Below are 19,748 nucleotides of genomic sequence, written 5' to 3'. Positions count from 1 at the left end.
CGACCAGACCCCCCCCCCCCCAAAAAAAGAAAAATTTTCCAGGTCATTTAAAGTCTAAACCACACAGTAGGCCAGCGCTTTTCACCTAGTAGCCACTTTCCACAGTGTGATGCTCCATTGGAGACTGCCCTTTCACAAATCTTTATTGATGAGCAAACATTGTCCTATGGTCTGGGAAATACCATATGGACAAGCAACCTTTGGTAATTTACATTGTAGTGAAATAAGGAGGTCAGGTGTGGCTGGTGCCATACTGGCCACATGATGCATGGTCGGGTCTGGCATCTTGTCTTCGTTCTGGGGGAAGGAAATCCCCTGCCCATCACGGGCCTCATAGGTGACGGGAATGTCTAGATCCGCGGAGGCAGGGATGGGCACTTGGCTGATAGGTTACTGAATCTGTCAGTGCTTGTGACTGGGAATTTCCTGTGGATCTACCCCCTACGCCGACCTGTTTAGACCTAGACTAACCTTGCCGGCGGAACGTCAAGCCACGAGTGTCTCTGTGAACCTGTCCTGTCTCCAGTCTCCTCTTCGGTCATTAATGGCATCCGAGTTCAGCTCTCATTGGAGCTGAATTGCACTGTTGGCATTGTTTGTTTGTTTTTTAATCTTCCTTTTCTCTCTGGCCTGTTTCCTAGCTGTCTTATGTGTATTTGGGGGGCTGCAGGCCTTTGTAACAACTGGCGGCCTGCAGCCTGCTAACTGTATAATAAAGACTCCAATAGTCTATATTTCAAAATGTGGTTTCTGGGATGATTCACCTTACAACAGTAGTGATTACATTCTTGCTCCATGTAGCCATTAAGGGGCTATCTTACAGGAAAGCTGAAATATCGGACTGGCATCTACCCAGGCTGGTAAATGCTCTAATAAACGGCAGCATTTAATGTAAGAGAGAGCCTTGTAACAGAGCTCCAAGGAGCTAGAATTACTGGAGACGGGGGTAGGTGGTTATTACTCCGATCTGAAGGGCTGATTTAACTTTCTGGAAGCCAGGCATGGCGTACAAAACAGTAATCCGAGCGGGGGTGGGAGGGGGGAGGGTGAAGCAGGAAGATCCAAAGTTCAAGGCCAGCCTTGGATACAAGGCCCAGGTCTCCAAAACACAAGACAAACCGAAAAACAAAACACCTTTCTTCCGCGACCATCTGTAGCCAACCGGAGGCTCCGGGCACGTGACTCCCGGCTGCACCCGCGGGGAAGCGGCTCCAGCGGGCAGTCTCCCTCCAAGCCCAAAGGTGGCAGTCGACTTCCACAGCCCGTCGCCGGACTCGTCGGTCCCCCTCGGCCCCACCCAGGGAACTTCACGACCTCAGCTTGCCCGCCGCTCCACAGCCCGACTGCGCAGGCGCGGAGTGGAACGCGTACCTCGGAGCCGCAGAGGGGTCACGAACTCTGACCTCCTCCCAAATACACTACCTTAGAAAGGTATTCCCCCCCACACCCCCCCACCACACACCTGTCGATCTGTCGTCCCAGGACCGTTCCCCAATCCCGCAGCGGGACTGTCGGGCCCGCGTCCGACTCGGGACCGAGAGACGGAGAGGCGCGGTAAGTGCCGGGCGGGGTCCCCAGTGGCCGCGGCGGGGCTCGGGGCGGGGGGCGGGGGTGTCTCTTCCTCTCAACCGTCAACGGGCGCGGCCAAGTCCAGCCCGGTCCTCCCGCCCGGCTGCAGCCTCTTCGGCTGCTCGGAGGGTGCGGAAAGCGCGGCGGCCGGGGCCCTCAGGAGAGGCCGAGGCCGCCCTCGGGGCCGTGGAGCTGGAGGGCCGGACGGCGGGGCGCGGCGCCTCCTGTGGCGCCTGTGACCTTTCACCTACCGGAAAAGCTTCCGTCTCGCCAGCGCCGCCGCTTCCTCCGTCCGGGCAGCGGCGCGCGGGGTGGGCCGGGCCCGGGGCCCGGCGGCGGCGAGGTGGGGGGTGGGGGCAGTTGCTGACGCACCGGACGGTCCCCGTCCTCGCGCTCCTCCTCAGCCCCCGCGGCGCGGCGGTCCGCGCCTGCTCCCCTCGCAGCTGCGTCCGCCCCGGTGTTTCTGCCCTAGCCGATCCCGGCGAGTTCCGTTGGGGGAAATGCCAGGCGTGGTTGGCCTGCCGCGAGCAGGTCGGCCTGAAAAGTAACTGCAGCGACAGGACCAAAGACTCGGGATGACGGCCGGGGGCTCGGGGGCCCCTGCAAGGACGCCCTCGGCGCCGAGGGCCTCGGTTTCCAAGACCGGGTGGTGCCCGTGGCTGCTGTAAACACCTGGTCTGTATGCCTGCCTGGCACCTCGGAAAGTTCTCCGTCAGTTCACCCCAAACGCTGTATAAAGTGGTGGTGGTGGTTGTTTTAAGGCAAAAAAAGCCTCGGGGTTATTAAAGATTGCAATTTGGAGGACACAGGTTGGGGCAGCTTGAATGAGCATCGGGAGTCTCTCCCCAGACCACCCATTGAATGTAGCCTAGAAGAGGGGCTCAGGGACCTACTGAAGATAAAGGAAAGGTAGAATATAACTCGTGTTAAACAAAAACAAGTCAAGCAGTGCGGTGCCTGGGGCTAGACCTCAGGTCCTGGGCGCTGTTCCTTAGCTGTGTCACTTAAAGCTGATACTGTACTTCTTGAGCCACAGCGCCACCTCTGGCCCTTTGGTGGTTAATTGTAAATAGAGAGACTCATGCAGGGAATTTCCGTCCCCTCTCCTAGTGGTTTCGAACTATGATCTTAGCTTTCTTTCCGTCTCCTGTGTATCTAGTATTAGAGGCATGAACCACCAACACCTTGGACAGAATCCAGTAACTTTTCCGTGTGCATTTGGAATCTCCACGTGTAATTTTCCAGTAAGTAGTTCTGGTCATTCCACAGGCCTGTGGTCAGTGAATGTGACAAGAGGTCATATACTCAGGCCACAATTTCAGACCTGCGTCCTCGTTGCCCTGCAAGTTTTATATTGCTTTCATTGTCATTAAAGAAAAGAAAAAATAAGTTTGTAGCACTAAATGGAACTAATCTCATCACTCAGTATTACACTGCATTCTTTGAGAAAGGGTTTTCGTATATACCTTAATCAGTGGCCCCAAATATTCCTGCAGTATCTACAGTGTGTCTGCCGCACAACAAGTTAAACTTCTACCCAGTCTGCTAATGAATCCTAATTGACAACCTCCTATATAACACACAATACATTCACCTGGAAATACTGGGTAAAAAAGGACTTGAACTGAGTCTCGTTGGTCAGCTAGAATTTAAGTGAGGGAGAAGATCAAAATGCTATACTGAGGAATATAATAATCCTTTTGTATTTGAGATTTTGCTTTCTATTGATTTCAGTTCCAGGCATTTCTTAAATTTGACTCCCAGGACTGGATGCAGATATTTTGAATTTCTTGAAATTTAGTGTATAACACTGTTGTAAATGAATGTGAACTGGTGTTTTTCTGCAGTTACATTTAAATTCTTTTGTAATCATGTTTCAGCATAAAGTCATATGATGAATAAAACTTTATTTCTTGGTTTTCTTTGTATGTAGTTTGTCATAAGTATTGTCATTATTAAAAATCTCCTATGCATGATTTTACTACAATTATTTAGTTTAGATAGTCCTTCTGTTTAGTGTATTTCCATAGTTTTATTCTCTTAAAAATGTTTATTTTTATTATAAGGAATGTACAAAGGGCAGTTATATAAGTCAGGTAAAGAGAACATTTCTTTTTTGACAACATCAACCCATCCCTTACACTCTGTTTTCCCCTCCCATCCCCACCCACAAATTGTTCATTTTCAACATAGTGTAGTTTTCTGTGCTTCCCCCTACCCTACCCAAGATTTATAAACAAACAAGACAAAAAGAAAAGAAAATGAAAACAGCAACAACAACCAAAGAAACCTTGTTTCCATTTCCTGGAGTTCTTTTTGATAACTATTATTTTGTATAATCAGAAGCACAATGGCATCGCATCTTTGTATTCCCTTCCTAAGAGTATCCTTCTTTGGTCTCACTGTGTGTGAATGTCTAGAATCCTATATAATTTATCATGTCCTAGTGGGTTTTTTTAAATCAGTCATGAGGCTTGAACTCTGGGCCTGGGCACTGTCCCTCAGCTCTTCAGCTCAAGGCAAGCACTACCACTTGAGGCACAGCACCACTTCCAGTTTACTGATGATTTATTGGAGATAAAAGTCTCATGGATTTTCCTGCCTGGGCTGGCTTTATACTGTGATCCTCAGATCTTAGCCTTCTGAGTAGCTAGGATTACAGGTGTGAGCCACCAGCACCCGGCTTGTCCCAGTGTATTTTAAAATGTAGCTTTCACATGAGAGAAAATAGGCCTTTTTGTCTCTGAGCTTGGCTTACCTCACTTTACATGATTTGTTCTAGGTCTAGCCATTTCTCTGCAAATGACATGATATCCTTCCTATTAAAAATTCCATTGTGTATAAGTACCACATTTTTTTGGATCCACTCATCTATTATAGGGCATCTGGACTGTTTTTACAATGTGTTTTTATTCTTATAAGTGTTAAGAGACCTTTTTTTTTTTAATGCACAAGTACCTGTTCTCAAGGGAAAAAAAATGGAAAGGAAGCTTCTCTTCTAGCTCGCTAAATGGCTTAATTCCTCACTTCCTTCAAGTATATACTAGACTGCACCTTTTCAGGAAGACCATCTGACCTCTTATTAAAAACTGAAAGTTAGCTCCTTTCCCAGCACTTTCTGTCCCTGGTCTCTGATCTATTTTTTTCCATCCTACTTTTCACCATTTGCAGTTGCTGTCATTGGAATATAGTCTGCCACACCAAAATTCTCCATTGTAGTTTTGTTAGGCAGCAACACATAGTGGGAAGTGTTTTTAAGTTATGGGGCAAAGCCTTGATGACTAAACTTAGCTCTTTTTTTTTTTTTTTGGCCAGTCTTGGGGCTCGAATTCGAGGTCTGGACTGAGCACTGTCCTTGGGCTTCTTTTGCTCTAGGCTAGCCCTCTACTACTTGAGCCACAGCACCATTTCTGGCCTTTTCTGTTTATGTGGTACTGAGGAATCGAACCCAGGGCTTCATACATGCTAGGCAAGCACTTTACCACTAAGCCACATCCCCAGACCCATAAACTTGACCTTTTGCAGTGAACAAAGTCTCCACTCACCCAGCTGGATTAACTACCCAGAGCACAAGTTGTTACAAAGTAGAGTTGCACCCTGTGCTTTGTATCTCCTTCACTGTCTTTTCCTTCTGCTACTCTTGCTCATGCTCCTCCCATGCTATGTAGTATGAGACCTTTACAGCAGGTGCTGTACAACTTGAACTAAACCTCAACAATCTTTATAAATAATCATAAGGGGCTGGGAAGGTGGCTTCGTGGTAGAGGGCTTGCCTTGCATGCATGAGGCCCTGGGTTCGATTCCTCAGCACCATATAAGCAGGGGAAAAAAGCCAGAAGTGGTGCTGTGGCTCAAGTGGCAGAGCACTAGCCTTGAGCTGAAGAGCTGAGGGACAGTGAGCAGGACCAGAGTTCAGGCCCCACGACCGGACCCCCCCCCAAAAAAATCATAATAAATAGGAACAAGCTATGGTGTTGATGTATGTTTTACTCATTTCTTTGTTTTCATTTTCACCTACCAAGGTGTATACTTCACAAAGGGAAAGCGTGTTTGTTTTAGTATTCCCTCCTATAAGTCCAGACCTAGAAAAGATCCTATAATAAAGCAGGCACTCAACAGTTTTAAGAATATAGAATACATTTTTCGGTAGTAAGTATGAGCATTTTTGTTTTGTTTTGTTTGGAAACAGGTCTCACTGTGTAGGTACCTCTGGCTGGCCTCAGTCTACAGAGCACTGAGTATGAACATTTTTAAGACATTTGAACATTTCGATATACACTGGAAAATTACCTTTCTAGGAAAAGTAATAGAATAGATTTAGCTTTCTACCAGCAGGCTGTAGAGAATGCTTGGTTTGTTTCATGTTTGGTACTATATTTACTCTTAGATAATATTGATCTAGTTATTCCATGGTACTCATGCTATAGAGAAAAGCCATTTGCAAAGCCATTTACATGATAAATTTAAGGAATTAGGTGTGGTTTATATACCTAGAATATAAGGATTAACAAATGGCAGCTGAATCCTTTTATAGGTCAAGGGAAGGCTCTGAAGAATATCAGGAAGAGAAGTAACATTAAATCCATATACTATAGCAATGTGCCTGCAAAGTATTAACATAGCAACTAGTGAACTATTGAATTTTGAATTCAAGAAACTTGGAAAGTAGACTGGTTATATAGTTTGGCTGTCCTAAGTGAGAGAAAAACTTTCTTTCCTTCCTTCCTTCCTTCCTTCCTTCCTTCCTTCCTTCCTTCCTTCCTTCCTTCCTTCCTTCCTTTCTTTCTTTCTTTCTTTCTTTCTTTCTTTCTTTCTTTCTTTCTTTCTTTCTTTCTTTCTTTTTTTTGGTTGTGGGGCTTGAATTCAGGGCATGGGTGTAGCTACTTCTGAACTATCAATTTGAGCCATAGCACCATTTCTGGTTTTCTGGTAGTTAATTGGAGGTGAGTCTCCTGACTTTCCTGCCTACCTTGGCTTTAAACTGTGATCCTCACATTTCAGCCTCCTGAATAGCTTGGTTTACAGGAGTAAACTGGTGCCCAGCTAAAACTGTCTTTTCTGTCAAAGTGTGGGCTTAAAAAGTTCCTGCTTTGGCCTGGTCGTTTTGCTCTTGTTAAGGAAAAGAGGAACACCTTTGATATAAAGAAGGATTTTATTTTATTTTATTTATTTATTTATTTTTTTTGCCTGTTGGTCGTGGGGTTTGAACTCTGGGCCTAGGCACTGTCCCTGTGCTCTTCTGTTCAAGGCGAGCACTCTACCTCTTGACCCATAGCTCCACTTCTGGTTTTCTAGTGGTTTATTGGAGTCTCACGGACTTTTCTGTCCCAGCTGGCTTTGAACCATGGTCCTCAGATCTCAGACTCCTGAGTAGTTAGGATTACAGGCGTGAGCCACTGGTGCCCGGCTAGAAGGATCTTTTGAAATGTAAGGTTTCTTCTTAAAGTGGTTTCTTTTTGGAGATGAACTTACTGCACAGGTCAAATTATTCAAGAAATAGCAGAGGTGAGAGTATATTTCAAGATTACTTGTATACTGTTACTCTTATTCCAAAGTCACCTAAAATAAATGTTTTACCCTATTCATACTAGCTGATGATGAGCAGATTGTGAATCTGAGCTCAACCAATCTGAGCAGAGGGGCAGGGCCTGCTGCCTTAGGGATAAATAGGGGAGCAGACTGCTTGTTTCCTTGCTTGCTTGCCAGATTTTTGGCTGATGGCATACCCTTTTGGATAAGTAAGTTTTGCCTTGCTAAAACAATTCTTTATGTCTATTGTAACTCCAGTGGTTCTTGGAGAGCATATTTATAACATAAGGAACACGTTACCCATATTGATGTCAGAAAAGGAACAGCACTCACTGTAAAAGTCCTCAGTGAATATTGGCGATACTGACACCATTGACAGTGAATACTGACAATAAATCTCAAGTTTTTGTTATTGTTTCTTTTTCATAGCTGTTAGGAATTGAGCCCAGGACCACCTCCATGTCAGGCAAGCCCTTTAATACTGAGCTACATCCTGTAGAATCATTTCAGAATTTTAATAAAGCAAGATTTCTTTTTTCTTTTTTTTTTTTTTTTGATACAGGGTTTCATGTCCATGCCTAGAATTCACTATGTAGCCCAGATTGACCAAACTTCTACTGCTTCTGCCCTTCTGCCTCAGATAATTAGCTAATTAATTTCCTTCCTTCCTCCCGCCCTCCCTCCTTCCTTCGTTCCCTCCCTCCCTCCTCCCTCCCTCCGTCCCTCCGTCCCTCCCTCCCTCCCTCCCTCCCTCCCTCCCTCCCTCCCTCCCTCCCTCCCTTCCTTCCTTCCTTCCTTCCTTCCTTCCTCTCTCTCTCTCTCTCTCTCTCTCTCTCTCTGTCTATCTGTCTCTTTCCCCTTCCCTCTCCTTTTCTCTGGCAGGTCTGAATCTCCTGAGTCATATAGGATTACAGCTGTGAGCCACTGGCATAGGGCTTGTTTAATTGACATTTTCAGGGTATACAGAGCAGAATAGTTTCATAAACTTCACCAGCTGACAGCGTTTGACAGTTGTCAGTTTATGACCAATGTGTTTCTGTCTATTCCCTTTTACCACTTCCTACTGTAATTGCCGTTGTTTTCAAGAAAGTCATCATTAGCCAGGTATTGGTGGTTCATACATGTAATCCTAGTTACTCAGGAGACTGAGATATGTGGTTCGAAGCCAACTCAGGCAGAAAAGTCCCCATGAGATTCTTATCTCTAATTAACAACTCTAAAAACCGGAAGTGGAGCTGTGGCTCAAAGGTATAGTGCGTGCATGCCTGTGTGTGTGTGTGTGTGTGTGTGTGTGTGTGTGTGTGTGTGTGTGTGTGTGTGTGTGTGTGTGTGTGTGTGTGTGTGTGTGTGTGTGTGTGTGTGTGTGTGTGTGTGTGTGTGTGTGTGTGTGTGTGTGTGTGTGTGTGTGTGTGTGTCCCAAAGGTATAGTGCTAGCGTGTGTGTGTGTGTTGCTAGCAAAAAGAGCACAGGAATGGTGCCTGGGCCCAAGTTCAAGCTCCATAAATCTACCTTCAAATACTCTAATAAATACTTTTAATGTATGTAATTGTAAAAAGCCACATTTTTATCTTTCACAGGACATTTTAACAAATAGATCATGGCCACCATAGAAGAAATTGCACATCAGATTATTGAACAACAGATGGGTGAGGTATGTCTACTTTATATTTCATTTGCTGACCTATCAAACTTCTGTTACTTGTGCTAAACATGCATGCTAGCCACTGCAGGTACAACAGAAAGCTATCCCTAGCCTTCACATGCTTTTTATGTAGTGAGAGCTAATTAAATAATCAATTAAAATAGAATATGTGATTGTTAATAGTATTGGATGCTAGTGTGCAAAGAAAAAAAGAGCTATAATAGAGTTAGGACTGACCAAGGAATGTTTTTTGAAGGGGATGAAATGTTTTTGAAGTCAGGCTTGATACTTCATTTCATACAGGTAAGTTTGTTTTTAAAATGATTATGTCCTACTCTTTAGCAAAAGATACCTATTCTAGGATATATTTTATTATTGTTGTAGTCGTTTCTATTCACAGTTTTTGGCTTGTTAACCCCATAGTTGAAATTATTTTTTAACTGAGTAGAATAATGAATTGGGAACATGTTAGGACTCAAAAAACTGTTTGCTATTGTAACCTTTGACTATTTGTGTCCTTCCTAGAGGAGAAAGGCTTTGCTATAAGACAGCACCCAATAAAAACTAGTCTCTAGTCTCAGTACTAGCCTAAGAGGTGATACAGTGTCACTGGCCTTGTCTCCAGTGAAGGTGGTCCAAAGTAACCAAGTCATAGCCAATTGTCACAAAATCTGTCCTTAATTATAACTGATATAGAGACAAGGGTAGCTAGGTTAAAAAGAGAAAACAAATGATTTTTTTACAGTGCAGTTAAATTATGCCATAACCATACTACAATGTTACATAATACTGATGTTGATGAGATTTAACTACTTCATAAAGGTTGTATGCTAATGTTAATATTGATAATAAAATATATTCTAAAATTATACTAAAGCCTCCATGTGACGTAGTGCTTACTAAAAAATGACTGACTTGGTAGCATATGCCTGTAATTCTAGCACCCAAGAGGCAGAGGCAGGAGAAACATGAGTTTGAGACCTGTCTGGGCTACATGGTTAAGACCCTGTCCAAAACAAAAATACAGATAAGACTGACTTGAGAAATTACATAGAAATAAGACTAGCAAAATATATTTAAATATATATATTTTTTTGGGGGGGAAGGGGTCGGGTTGTGGGGCCTGAACCCTGGGCCTGGGCGCTATCCCTCAGCTCTTCAGCTCAAGGCTAGCGCTCTACCACTTGAGCCACAGCACCACTTCCGGCTTTTTGCTTATGTGGTGCTGAGGAATCGAACCCAGGGTCTCAGGCATGCAAGGCAAGCACTCTACCACTGAGCCACCTTCCCAGCCCTATAAAAATGTTTATAATGACTTCATAAGACACATTTATTGTTTCTTCATATCTATCCCTAGTCCACACTGGCTTCTCCAAACTTAGAGGTATTTCTGTTAGTACAAGGGCTGTATCTGGTCTATAAATGCTACAATAAATGGAAATACCCTGACAGATTTGTTTTGTTGCAAAGGGGCCATATTCTAACATTAAGGAACTATGTATGAAACTATGATATGATAGAAGTTTATTTAAGAGACAGAGTCTTGCTATATAGCTAATGCTAACCTTAAACTGGAGATCCTGTTACCTTAGAATTTTTTTTCAGGTTCCAGAGTTTGAACTCAGGGCTTTCCTCACACTTGCTTGGTTTCCTTGATAGGCTGTCATTTTACTACTTGCCTCTAACCTGGTGCTTTTTTTTTTAAAACTGATTTAATATTATTAAGTATTTGAATTCCGTAAGTCAAGTTATGAGTACAATACATCAGTGTCACTCCTTCCATTATTCTTCCCCAGTTCCCCTCAACCCTTCCCCTCTAGTTTCGTAGTTCAACTTTCATAATGTAATGACTGCATTTACTCACCATTCCTCCCTCCTTTCCTGTGCCACCGTCTCAGTACTCTCCTCCCAAACCTTGTTCCACTTCCTGATATATATATATATTTTATTAAACAGTTTGTTTCTTGTTCAAAGGATGTTGAACTCCTCCCCTTTTGTCAGTTTGTACATATGTATTATCATCTATGTTTATGTTTTAGTCCCTCTAACTTTCACATAAGAGGGATAGTATGTGCATTTGTCTCTCTGAGCCTGACTTACTTAACGTATTTTGTTGTAGGTCCATCCATTTCCCTACAAATTACATAATATTATTTCTGATAGGTGAATAAAGTTCTATTGTATTTATGTACCACATTTTCTTGATTTAGTCATCTGTTGTAAGGTATCTGGGCTGTTTCTGTAAACTAGGCTATTGTGAGTACTACAACAATGAATGTGGATATGCAGTTGTCTTTACTCTATCCTGATTTGTAGTATTTTGGTTAGAAGCCCCAACCTGCCCTTTTGCTGTTATTTTGGAGATGGAATCTCATGAAAATTTCTGTCTGAACAGGCTTTGAACCATGGTCTTCCAGAAATTTTCCATCTGAGTAGCTAGGATTGTAGCTATGAACCACTTGTACCATGCATTGACTCAGCCTTTTGTGTTATGAGATTACAAACTTGTGTCACCATGCCCAGCTTTAACAGTACTTTTCTAAATAATACTAAAACATTATTTCCCTTTCTCCTGTTGGTCCACACGAGCTACATGATATGATGATACTGTAATTTGAAATGTATCAACATTTAAAAGGTATACATAAGTCAGACACTGGTGGCTCCTGTTTATAATCCTGGCTAGCTATCAAAAGGCTGAGATTTGAGAATCACCATTCAGATCCAGCCTATGCAGGCAAACCTATGAGACTTTTTCTCCAAGTAACTAGCAAAAAGCTGGAAGTGGAAGCCCAAGTAGTAGAGCTAAAACCATGAACAAAGAAGCCAAGTGAGAGCTCGAAGCAGAGTTCAAGCCCCAGTGCAGGCCAAAAAGAAAAAAAGTGTGCATAATTCAATGAACCATGTTTTCTTAATTGTCAACGCATGGTATGACAGAATCATATATGAGTAAAGGATCCATTCAAATTGCAGAAGAGAGCAATGGATTTTAATATAGCTTCTGATTCCACATTGCAATTAACCTTTGAAAAGCTACAACTTGTCAAGTTTTCGCATAGTATCAAAGAACAATTTCCATAATTTGAAAAGTCTTTTAAAATACCCTGCTTCCTTTCGCACAATAAATGTGAGGCCAGATTTTCTTTATAAATTTTAACTAAAACAACATATCCTAACATATTGAAAGAAGAAGCAGATATGAAATTCTAACCTCTTCTAAATTAAACACTAAAATAATTTGCAAAGTGGTAGCATATCACCATTCATTCAACTAAATTTTTTGTTTGGAAATAAACTTTTATTTTCCTTGAAAATGTTATTTTTGGGGGGAGGGTGGTGTGGTGATTCACACCTGTAATCCAAGATACTTGGGAGAAAGGAGATTGCAATTTTAAGGCCAGCTCAGCCAATAAAGTTAGCAAAACACTGTCTCAAAAACAACAACAGGAGTGGCGCTATGGCTCAAATGGTAGAGTGCTTGCCTTGAAGAGCCAAGAGACAGAGCCCAGGCCCAGAGTTCAAGCCTAATGACAAAAAAAAAAAAAAAGAACCAAACAACAAAACAAAACTTTAGTCTGGGGGTAGTGGTTCATATATATAATCCCAGCTACTGGGAGGGCAGAGAAAATTGAGAGAACATATCTGGAAAAATAATCTAAAACAAAAAGGGAGAGGAACATTGTTTTAGGCACTTTTCTAGCAACCATGAGGCCCTGATTGCCCAATATTGCAAAAAAGAAAAAAGTATCTTCAGTGAGCTGCTATTTAATGAATTAAGTATTTTTAAAAATTCCTCTTTGAAAATATTAGCATATTTGTAATAGTTACTGTAACCCACATAAACAAAAAAACTTTCATACCCTCAGTAAATTTTTACAGTGTAAAAAGGTCCTGTGACCTGAGAACTGTCTACAAAACTTACTTCTTTATTAGAGAATGCTTTAAGTATTGTGTTTTCAAAAAATATCTCAAATCTAATGGTTTTCACCTCCTACATAGCTACCACCCTATTCCCAGCCATTATCTGTATGTGTGTGTGTGTGTGTGTGTGTGTGTGTGAGTGAATGAGTTATAAAAGACCTTGCCACTTCCTGTTCCAACTCCCCCACTGACCTTCCATTTCAGCAGTAGGAAATCCAGACTTGTGTGGTGCCCTTGAAGTATCAGACAGTCTGGCCCTGTCTTCTGTTTTACTCATGTACTAGACAAAAACTGTCTCCATATGTGATTTTCCCTCAGGATGCATTCTTTCTCTACTTACTTTGTTTTGATTTTCTCCACAGCATTTAGAATACCTACAGCATAACTATTTGATTATTTTATGTCTCTCCCCACTAAAATAAAAGCTTTAGGAGACCAAAGATTTTGTAGTGTTTACTGCTGTGTCCCAGGAACCAAAACAACAAATTTGTTTGTCTGAATGAAAGGTGAAACAGAAAAGGAAAGAACAATTAAAACAGAGTTCAAATAGTGTTACCATTGCACTTTTTTTTTTTTTTGGTCCGTCATGGGGCTTGAACTCTGGGCCTGGGTGCTGTCCCTCAGCTCTTCAGCTCAAGCCTAGCTCTCTACCACTTGAGCCACAGCACCACTTCCGGCTTTTTTTTGTCTTTGTTCTTCTATTTTTCTTTTTCTTTTTTTTTAATTGTGAAAATACCATACAATTTTGGCTTTTTCTGCCTATGTGGTGCTGAGGAATTGAACCCAAGAACTCATACATGCAAGGCAAGCACTCTACCACTGAGCCACCTTCCCAGCCCCCCATTGCACCTTTTGTTTGCACATTTATTCCTATCAAACAGAATTTCATGGAAGTAAAATTGCCAGATTAAAAGGTATGTGTAACTGATGGCGGTTTGCCTGAAGATGTCAGAAAAGAAGAACAAAGATTGAGTTGTTTATTACTAATGTGACATGACTGTGTTAGATTGTTACAGAACAGCAAACTGGGCAGAAAATCCAGATTGTGACAGCACTTGATCATAATACCCAGGGCAAGCAGTTCATTTTGACCAACCATGACGGTTCTGCTCCAAGCAAGGTCATTCTGGCCAGGCAGGATGCTACTCCTGGAAAAGTCTTCCTCACAGCTCCAGATGCAGGAGGTGTTAACCAATTGTTTTTTACAACTCCTGATCTGTCTACACCTCAACTTCAGGTAAATAACGATAGAAATGTCTTTTTCCTTTGTGCTTGCAAAAAAAAATATTAAAAAGTGTGACCTAAGTCATGCCATTAAGACTTTATACATATCCATTTTAAGTAGAAAAAGTAATTGTAAATGAGTCTGTGCAGGCTGCCCTTTCATATAAGCTGGTGTCCTTCTTATCCTCACAACAATGTATTTTGCGGGATTCTTTGTTTTGATAGTAAGATCCACTCTGGTTAATTTGGCCTGAAAGGGATTTACCGAAGGCTGTAGAAAGCTCTGGGCCAGGTTCCCAAGAATAACTGTTAAGTCTGCTGTAAAACTTCACAGTTGGGAAACTGTCAAATCAAGAGCAGCTTCTATAGCTGCAGGTTTTAGAATCAACGTACTGTGCCATGTGTAGGAAGCTACCAAATCAAGAATTTAGAATCATATCTGCCAACTCTAGCAATGTGCCTCCTCTGTTGTCATCTACACCTTCATTAATATAGCTGTCAGTCTACCTTGGTTGGCTCTACACTGGAACTTAGCATATAGATCAACACTACCTCTATTTAATTTTTTCTAGAATGCACAACAGTGCTTTATTTTTGTATACCAGATACCATGGCTATATAGATATTTTTACTGCCAGCTACTGTAATTGAATATATATATATAATACCTTATAAGTTTGCCTACCAAGAAGTTTTGGGGGGTATTTTTGGGGTTCCATGTTTGGGAACTGTTTGGTGACCTTTCCCTGGTCTAAGAAGATATAGTTTCTGGTCTAATGATCTTAGGATGTGACCACGCCCTCTAACCTTTCCGTGTCTCTTCTATTCTTAAGAATAATAGTAAGCAAATGATTAGCATCAGTTTCATTGGTAAGCTAGTAAGAAAAGGAGCAATACATACATTGATAAAAATGTTTTTTAAGTGCTTATTGAAAACTGTGATAATTTAGGAAAGAATGAGGCTATATATTATGTAGTAAGGGGAAAGTAATTTAAAAAATCTTTTGGGGGAGTGGGGGAGTGGGAGATGGGAAGGGGAAACAAAGGAGGAGGCATGCTTGATAAGAAATATGCTCATTATCTTGCCCATGTAATTGTAACCCTCTATACAGTATTTTCACAATAAAAAAAAATCTTTTATTTATGGGGCTGGGAAGGTGGCTCAGTGGTAGAGCGCTTGCCTTGCATGCATGATACCCTGAATTCGATCCTCAGTACCACATACACAGAAAAAGCCAGAAGTGGCGCTGTGGCTCAAGTGGTAGAGCACTAGCCTTGAGCTGAAAAGCTGAGGGACAGCGGCCAGGCCCAGAGTTCAGGCCCCATGACTGACAAAAAAAAAAAAAAAAAAAAACCCTAACTAAATAAAAATAATAATAATAAAAATAAAAAAATAAAAATAAAAATTTAAAGATTGGTAGAGCAAGGTGTTTGTTTTTGTTTAATTAAGGGGGAAAGAGAGGTTATTAAATGCCACACTTTTTTTTTTTTAATTTAAGGATAGATTTGTTTACATTTAAAAAGGTTAAAAGGAAAGATGGAGAGGTAAACCTAAAAAAAACCAAAAGAACAGTGTTCTTTTGCCAGCGTCCTGTTCCAGGAACCTATTGATGAGCTTCTCTTGTAGCTAACAGCCATACTAATTTGCTCATGGCCACCCCGCCTCACCTCACTTCTGGTCCATTACATGCTTCTTTTTTGATGAGTGCAGAACACATGCTCTCACTGTACACACAGCTTGGATTTTAACTCACTGATGTAAAGTCTGTACCTTTGTAGAGCAGTTGTAGTCACATAATTAGAATTGATTGTACCAATGCCTTTCAATGAATAAAGTCTAGATATATCTTTTTAGGTTATTATAAACTTTTCCTATATCATTCCATGTGGGAAGGTTCTGAACTTTTCAAATTAATGTCATAATACAACTGCAGTAATTTTACATATTTTATGTACTATTAGTACATACGGATGAGATACAGTTACTCATATGCTGAGCATCAGTGATTCATCCCAGCTGCTCAGGAGGCTAAGACTTGAAGATCATAGTTTGAAGTTAGCCCTGGCAGGAAAGTCTGAGACTATCTCTATCTCCAATTAATCACCAAAAAGCCAGAAGTTGAGCTGTGGCACAAGTAGAGTACTAGCATGGAACACAAAGGCTAAAATTTAAAAAAAGAAAAAAAAGTTCATGTATTTGTGTATTGAACAGTTGAGTATTTTTTTGTTTTTGTTTTTTGGTGCCAGTACTGGGGCTTAGACTCAAGGCCTGGGCACTGCCCCTTAGCTTTTTTACTCAAGGTTGTTGCTCTGCCACTTGAGCCAGTCTCTGCTTAGGGTATTTTGGTGGTTAATTGGAGATAAGAATCATTTGGACTTTCTTGCCAGTAGTGGCTCCAAACCTTGATCCTCATATGTCAGCCTTCTGAGTAGCTAAGATTATAGGACTTTTGCTGTTGTAGATTTTTGTTTGTTTCTAGCATACATTTGTTATACTGCGGGATTTCATTTGGATGTTTTCATGCACACTACAATCAGTCTTACCCCCTCCCTAATCACTTTCCCTTTTCTCCTTCCCCCTTCCTAAAACACTTTCAATAGGTTTGACCATTCTGTTTTCATAGATACAAACAACTTCAACCATATTTATTCTCTTTTAACACTTCTTGTTGGTGCAATCTCCTCTAGCAGCCACCTCAAAATAGAGCAATAGGGTCTTTCTCCTTCTCTCTTAATTTTTTTTTTTTTTTTTTTGTTGGTCGTGGGGCTTGAACTGTGGGCCTGAGCGCTGCCCCTCAGCTCTTCAGCTCAAGGCGAGCGCTCTACCACTTGAGCTACAGCACCACTTCCGGTTTTCTGGTGGTTAGTTGGAGATAAGGGTTTTATGGACTTTCCTGCCCGGGCTGGCTTTGAACTGCGATCCTCATATCTCAGCCTCCTGACTAGCTAGGATTACAGGCATGAGCCACCGGCACCCAGCTTTCTCTTTCATATTTTTTTAAAGAGAAAACAAATGTATTTATTTGTTGCTGGTACTAAGTTTGGGGCTGAGAACCTTGTGCTTGCTTGGCTTTGTTGTAGAGCCTGTTTCTGTTTTCCCACCGAAAACAGTTTGATTTCTTAATGTTATTGTTATGGAGCAAATCGAAAATCAGTAATGTCTGCATGTTATAATTTAGTTTTGTCAAGAAAATTAAGACTAGTTAAATTAATAATAGAATATACAGTTTAATAACAAGATAAAGTGAAAAACTAAAGTGAACTTTCATTTTTTTTAACAAAATGAGAGTGTTACTGAGTAGTAACTTTTTTTTTTTTTTAATAAAGCTCTTAACAGATAATTCTTCTCCAGACCAAGGACCAAATAAGACTTTTGAACTTTGTGTAGTATGTGGAGACAGAGCATCAGGTAACATTAAAAATAACTTTGGTGTGTGTTATTTAAATTATTATCACTCTACTATGTTTCCTGTAAAAATGAAAAGAAAAATAAAGGAATATGTTATTTTTATGGCTCATACCCAAAAACTTATCAAATTTAATTTTTCTCTAAACTTTCTTATCGTTTTTTACTTAAATGAAGTTTAATTTGACTTGTAACAGCACACTGTGAATATGTTAATGTGGTATGAAAAGTTTCACTTTGTGGAAGTAAAGATACAGAAATTTTTTGAATGTAAAAATTAGAAAATAGCTCAAAGGAATCATTTAGAAATTAGTACCCTTAATAGTATATTAAGGTTTTTAATTTTTGAGGCTTGTTCCAGAAATAATGTGTAGTTGGAATTACTGAAGGGGAAAAGGCTTTAGTTAACTGACATTCAGTGCACTGCATAACTGAACAGGTGATTTTTCAAAACCTATTTCTTTTTAGTGCTGAAGTAAAGAGACTTTAGATCTGACGATTGTTAATTCATACCAGAAATCTACACTCGTGTGTGCTCATGTGTATCACAAGGCTCAGTGTAATATAGTATAGTTTTTTAAAAGCTCATTTCATTTTGTTGCTGTGAAATGATAAGATTTAGGGTGATTTTATTCCTTGCCAAATAGATGAGAGAAAATAGTATTTCATATCTTTTCTGTAATATGTCTTTTATAATTATCTTAAACATTTTATTTCTAGGGCGTCATTATGGGGCAGTAACTTGTGAAGGCTGCAAAGGATTTTTTAAAAGAAGCATTCGAAAAAATTTAGTGTATTCATGTCGAGGATCAAAGGACTGTGTCATTAATAAACACCATCGTAACCGCTGTCAGTACTGCAGGTTACAGAGATGTATTGCATTTGGAATGAGACAAGACTGTAAGTGTTAACTTTAAAAGAGAAAAGACTTATAAGGATTTCTTTAAACTAGAAGTTTATTTGGATTAGCACATTAAGATATGTTAACTATATGTGCTTTTTAACATACAGTTTTCCAATATAAATATAAGAATACATATATCTGTATATTTTCTCAACGAATGGTTTTGAATGTGTGTAACAAGCATGCATTTATACTTTGAAAATAGCACCAGAAAAAGCATAAGTTACTAGATAGATATGTTTGTTTTGTGGTTGAGATATTTAATTCATAAGATGGAAAAGGCCAGAATTGATTGTACATTCAGTATGCCAGGCTGTGCTTACATATTATGAACTGACTTGTACAGCAGTTCTCTGAAGCAATATTGGAGTTATCACTTTTACATTCAAGTAAACAGAGGTTGAAAACTTGCCCAAGGTTCAGTCAAGATGCTGATTTGTTAAATGGTAGCCCCTTTTTATAACCACTTAAAGGTGATAAAAATATTATTTACTTTTGTCAGTTGTGGAGCTTGAACTCAGTGCCTAGGCGCTGTCCCTGAGCCTCTCTGTGCTCAAGACTAGCGCTCTACCACTTGAGCCACAGCACCACTCCTGGGTTTTTTTGAGTGGTTAATTAGAGATCAGAGTCTCAGGGGTACTTTTCTGCCCCAGCTGGCTTTGAATGGCGATCCTCAGATCTCAGCCCCCTAACTTTTTTAATTACAGGCGTGAGCCACTGGCACCCAATTTGATAAAAATATAATTAAAAACAGGGACTGGGAAGGTTGCTTAGTGGTAGAGTGCTTGCCTTGCATGTTGCATGCATTAGGCCCTGAGTTTGATTCATCAGCACTACATAAACAGAAAAAGCTGGAAGTGGTACTGTGGCTCAAGTGGTAGAGCACTAGCTTTGAGCTGAAGAGCTGAGGGACAGCGCCCAGGCCCAGAGTTCAGGCCCCACGACTAACAAATAAATAAATTAATTAATTTAATTTAAAAAAATAAAAAATGTGCTCAAGATCATAGAACGAGTAAGTGACAGAACTTAGCTTTGAGCACTGGCCATTGTCTTTCTCCCACAACAACCTGAAAATGGAAAGAGTTTAAAGACTACTACCTTATTAGGTATTATGAAATAAAATTTCTGTAAATATTAACATGTTGTATTTATAAATTATATGTGTTTTACATGCATATATATTACCTAGGCAATTGAATTATATTAAAAAAATTCTCCCCCCCCCTTTAACTTAAAAAAAAAATCTCAATCTATTTTTGAACTTTTTGTTTTTAGAATCTTTTTTTTTAATTGTTACTATAAAGATGATGTACAGGGGGTTACCATTTCATAAATCAGGTAATGAGTACATTTCTTGGATAATGTCTCCTCTTTCTTTGTGCTCTCTGTTTTTCCCTCCCTTCCCTGCACACAAGTTGTATAGTTCATTTTCGACATAATGTCTATTGTGTACCACTGCTGCATGTGTTCACCTGTATTCTTTTCAATTGGTTAACTTTCATTTTGTAAAGTCATATAGATTAGGAACTTTATGTGTGTCTGTGTATACATGC

At 40.6% G+C, this 19,748-nt stretch overlaps 1 protein-coding gene across 6 annotated transcripts in view; it reads left to right on the top strand.

Moving 5' to 3' along the window:
- Positions 1–1,469: 1,469 nt before the first annotated feature.
- The window catches only part of Nr2c1 (nuclear receptor subfamily 2 group C member 1), a 38,510-nt gene continuing 20,231 nt past the window's right edge, over positions 1,470–19,748 (top strand). For 2 of the 6 annotated variants that reach the window (XM_069990338.1, XM_069990303.1), the window contains exons 1-5: positions 1,470–1,554; positions 8,676–8,749; positions 13,668–13,898; positions 17,213–17,294; positions 18,012–18,191. In XM_069990338.1, coding sequence (XP_069846439.1) covers positions 8,696–8,749; positions 13,668–13,898; positions 17,213–17,294; positions 18,012–18,191 — 547 coding nt within the window. In that variant the 5' untranslated portion in view covers positions 1,470–1,554; positions 8,676–8,695. Of the gene's footprint in view, positions 1,555–2,048; positions 2,245–2,269; positions 2,814–8,675; positions 8,750–13,667; positions 13,899–17,212; positions 17,295–18,011; positions 18,192–19,748 lie in introns of those variants that run through there. The other 4 variants (XM_069990317.1, XM_069990347.1, XM_069990327.1 and 1 more) reach the window with 4 other exon arrangements.

The sequence above is a fragment of the Dipodomys merriami genome, unplaced genomic scaffold, assembly GCF_024711535.1.
Source record: "Dipodomys merriami isolate MVZ:Mamm:240054 unplaced genomic scaffold, mDipMer1.0.p SCAF_10, whole genome shotgun sequence".
Classification (NCBI taxonomy): domain Eukaryota; kingdom Metazoa; phylum Chordata; class Mammalia; order Rodentia; family Heteromyidae; genus Dipodomys; species Dipodomys merriami.
The sequence above is the reverse complement of the archived record's forward strand: the minus strand, read 5'-3'. Positions and strand labels throughout refer to the sequence as shown.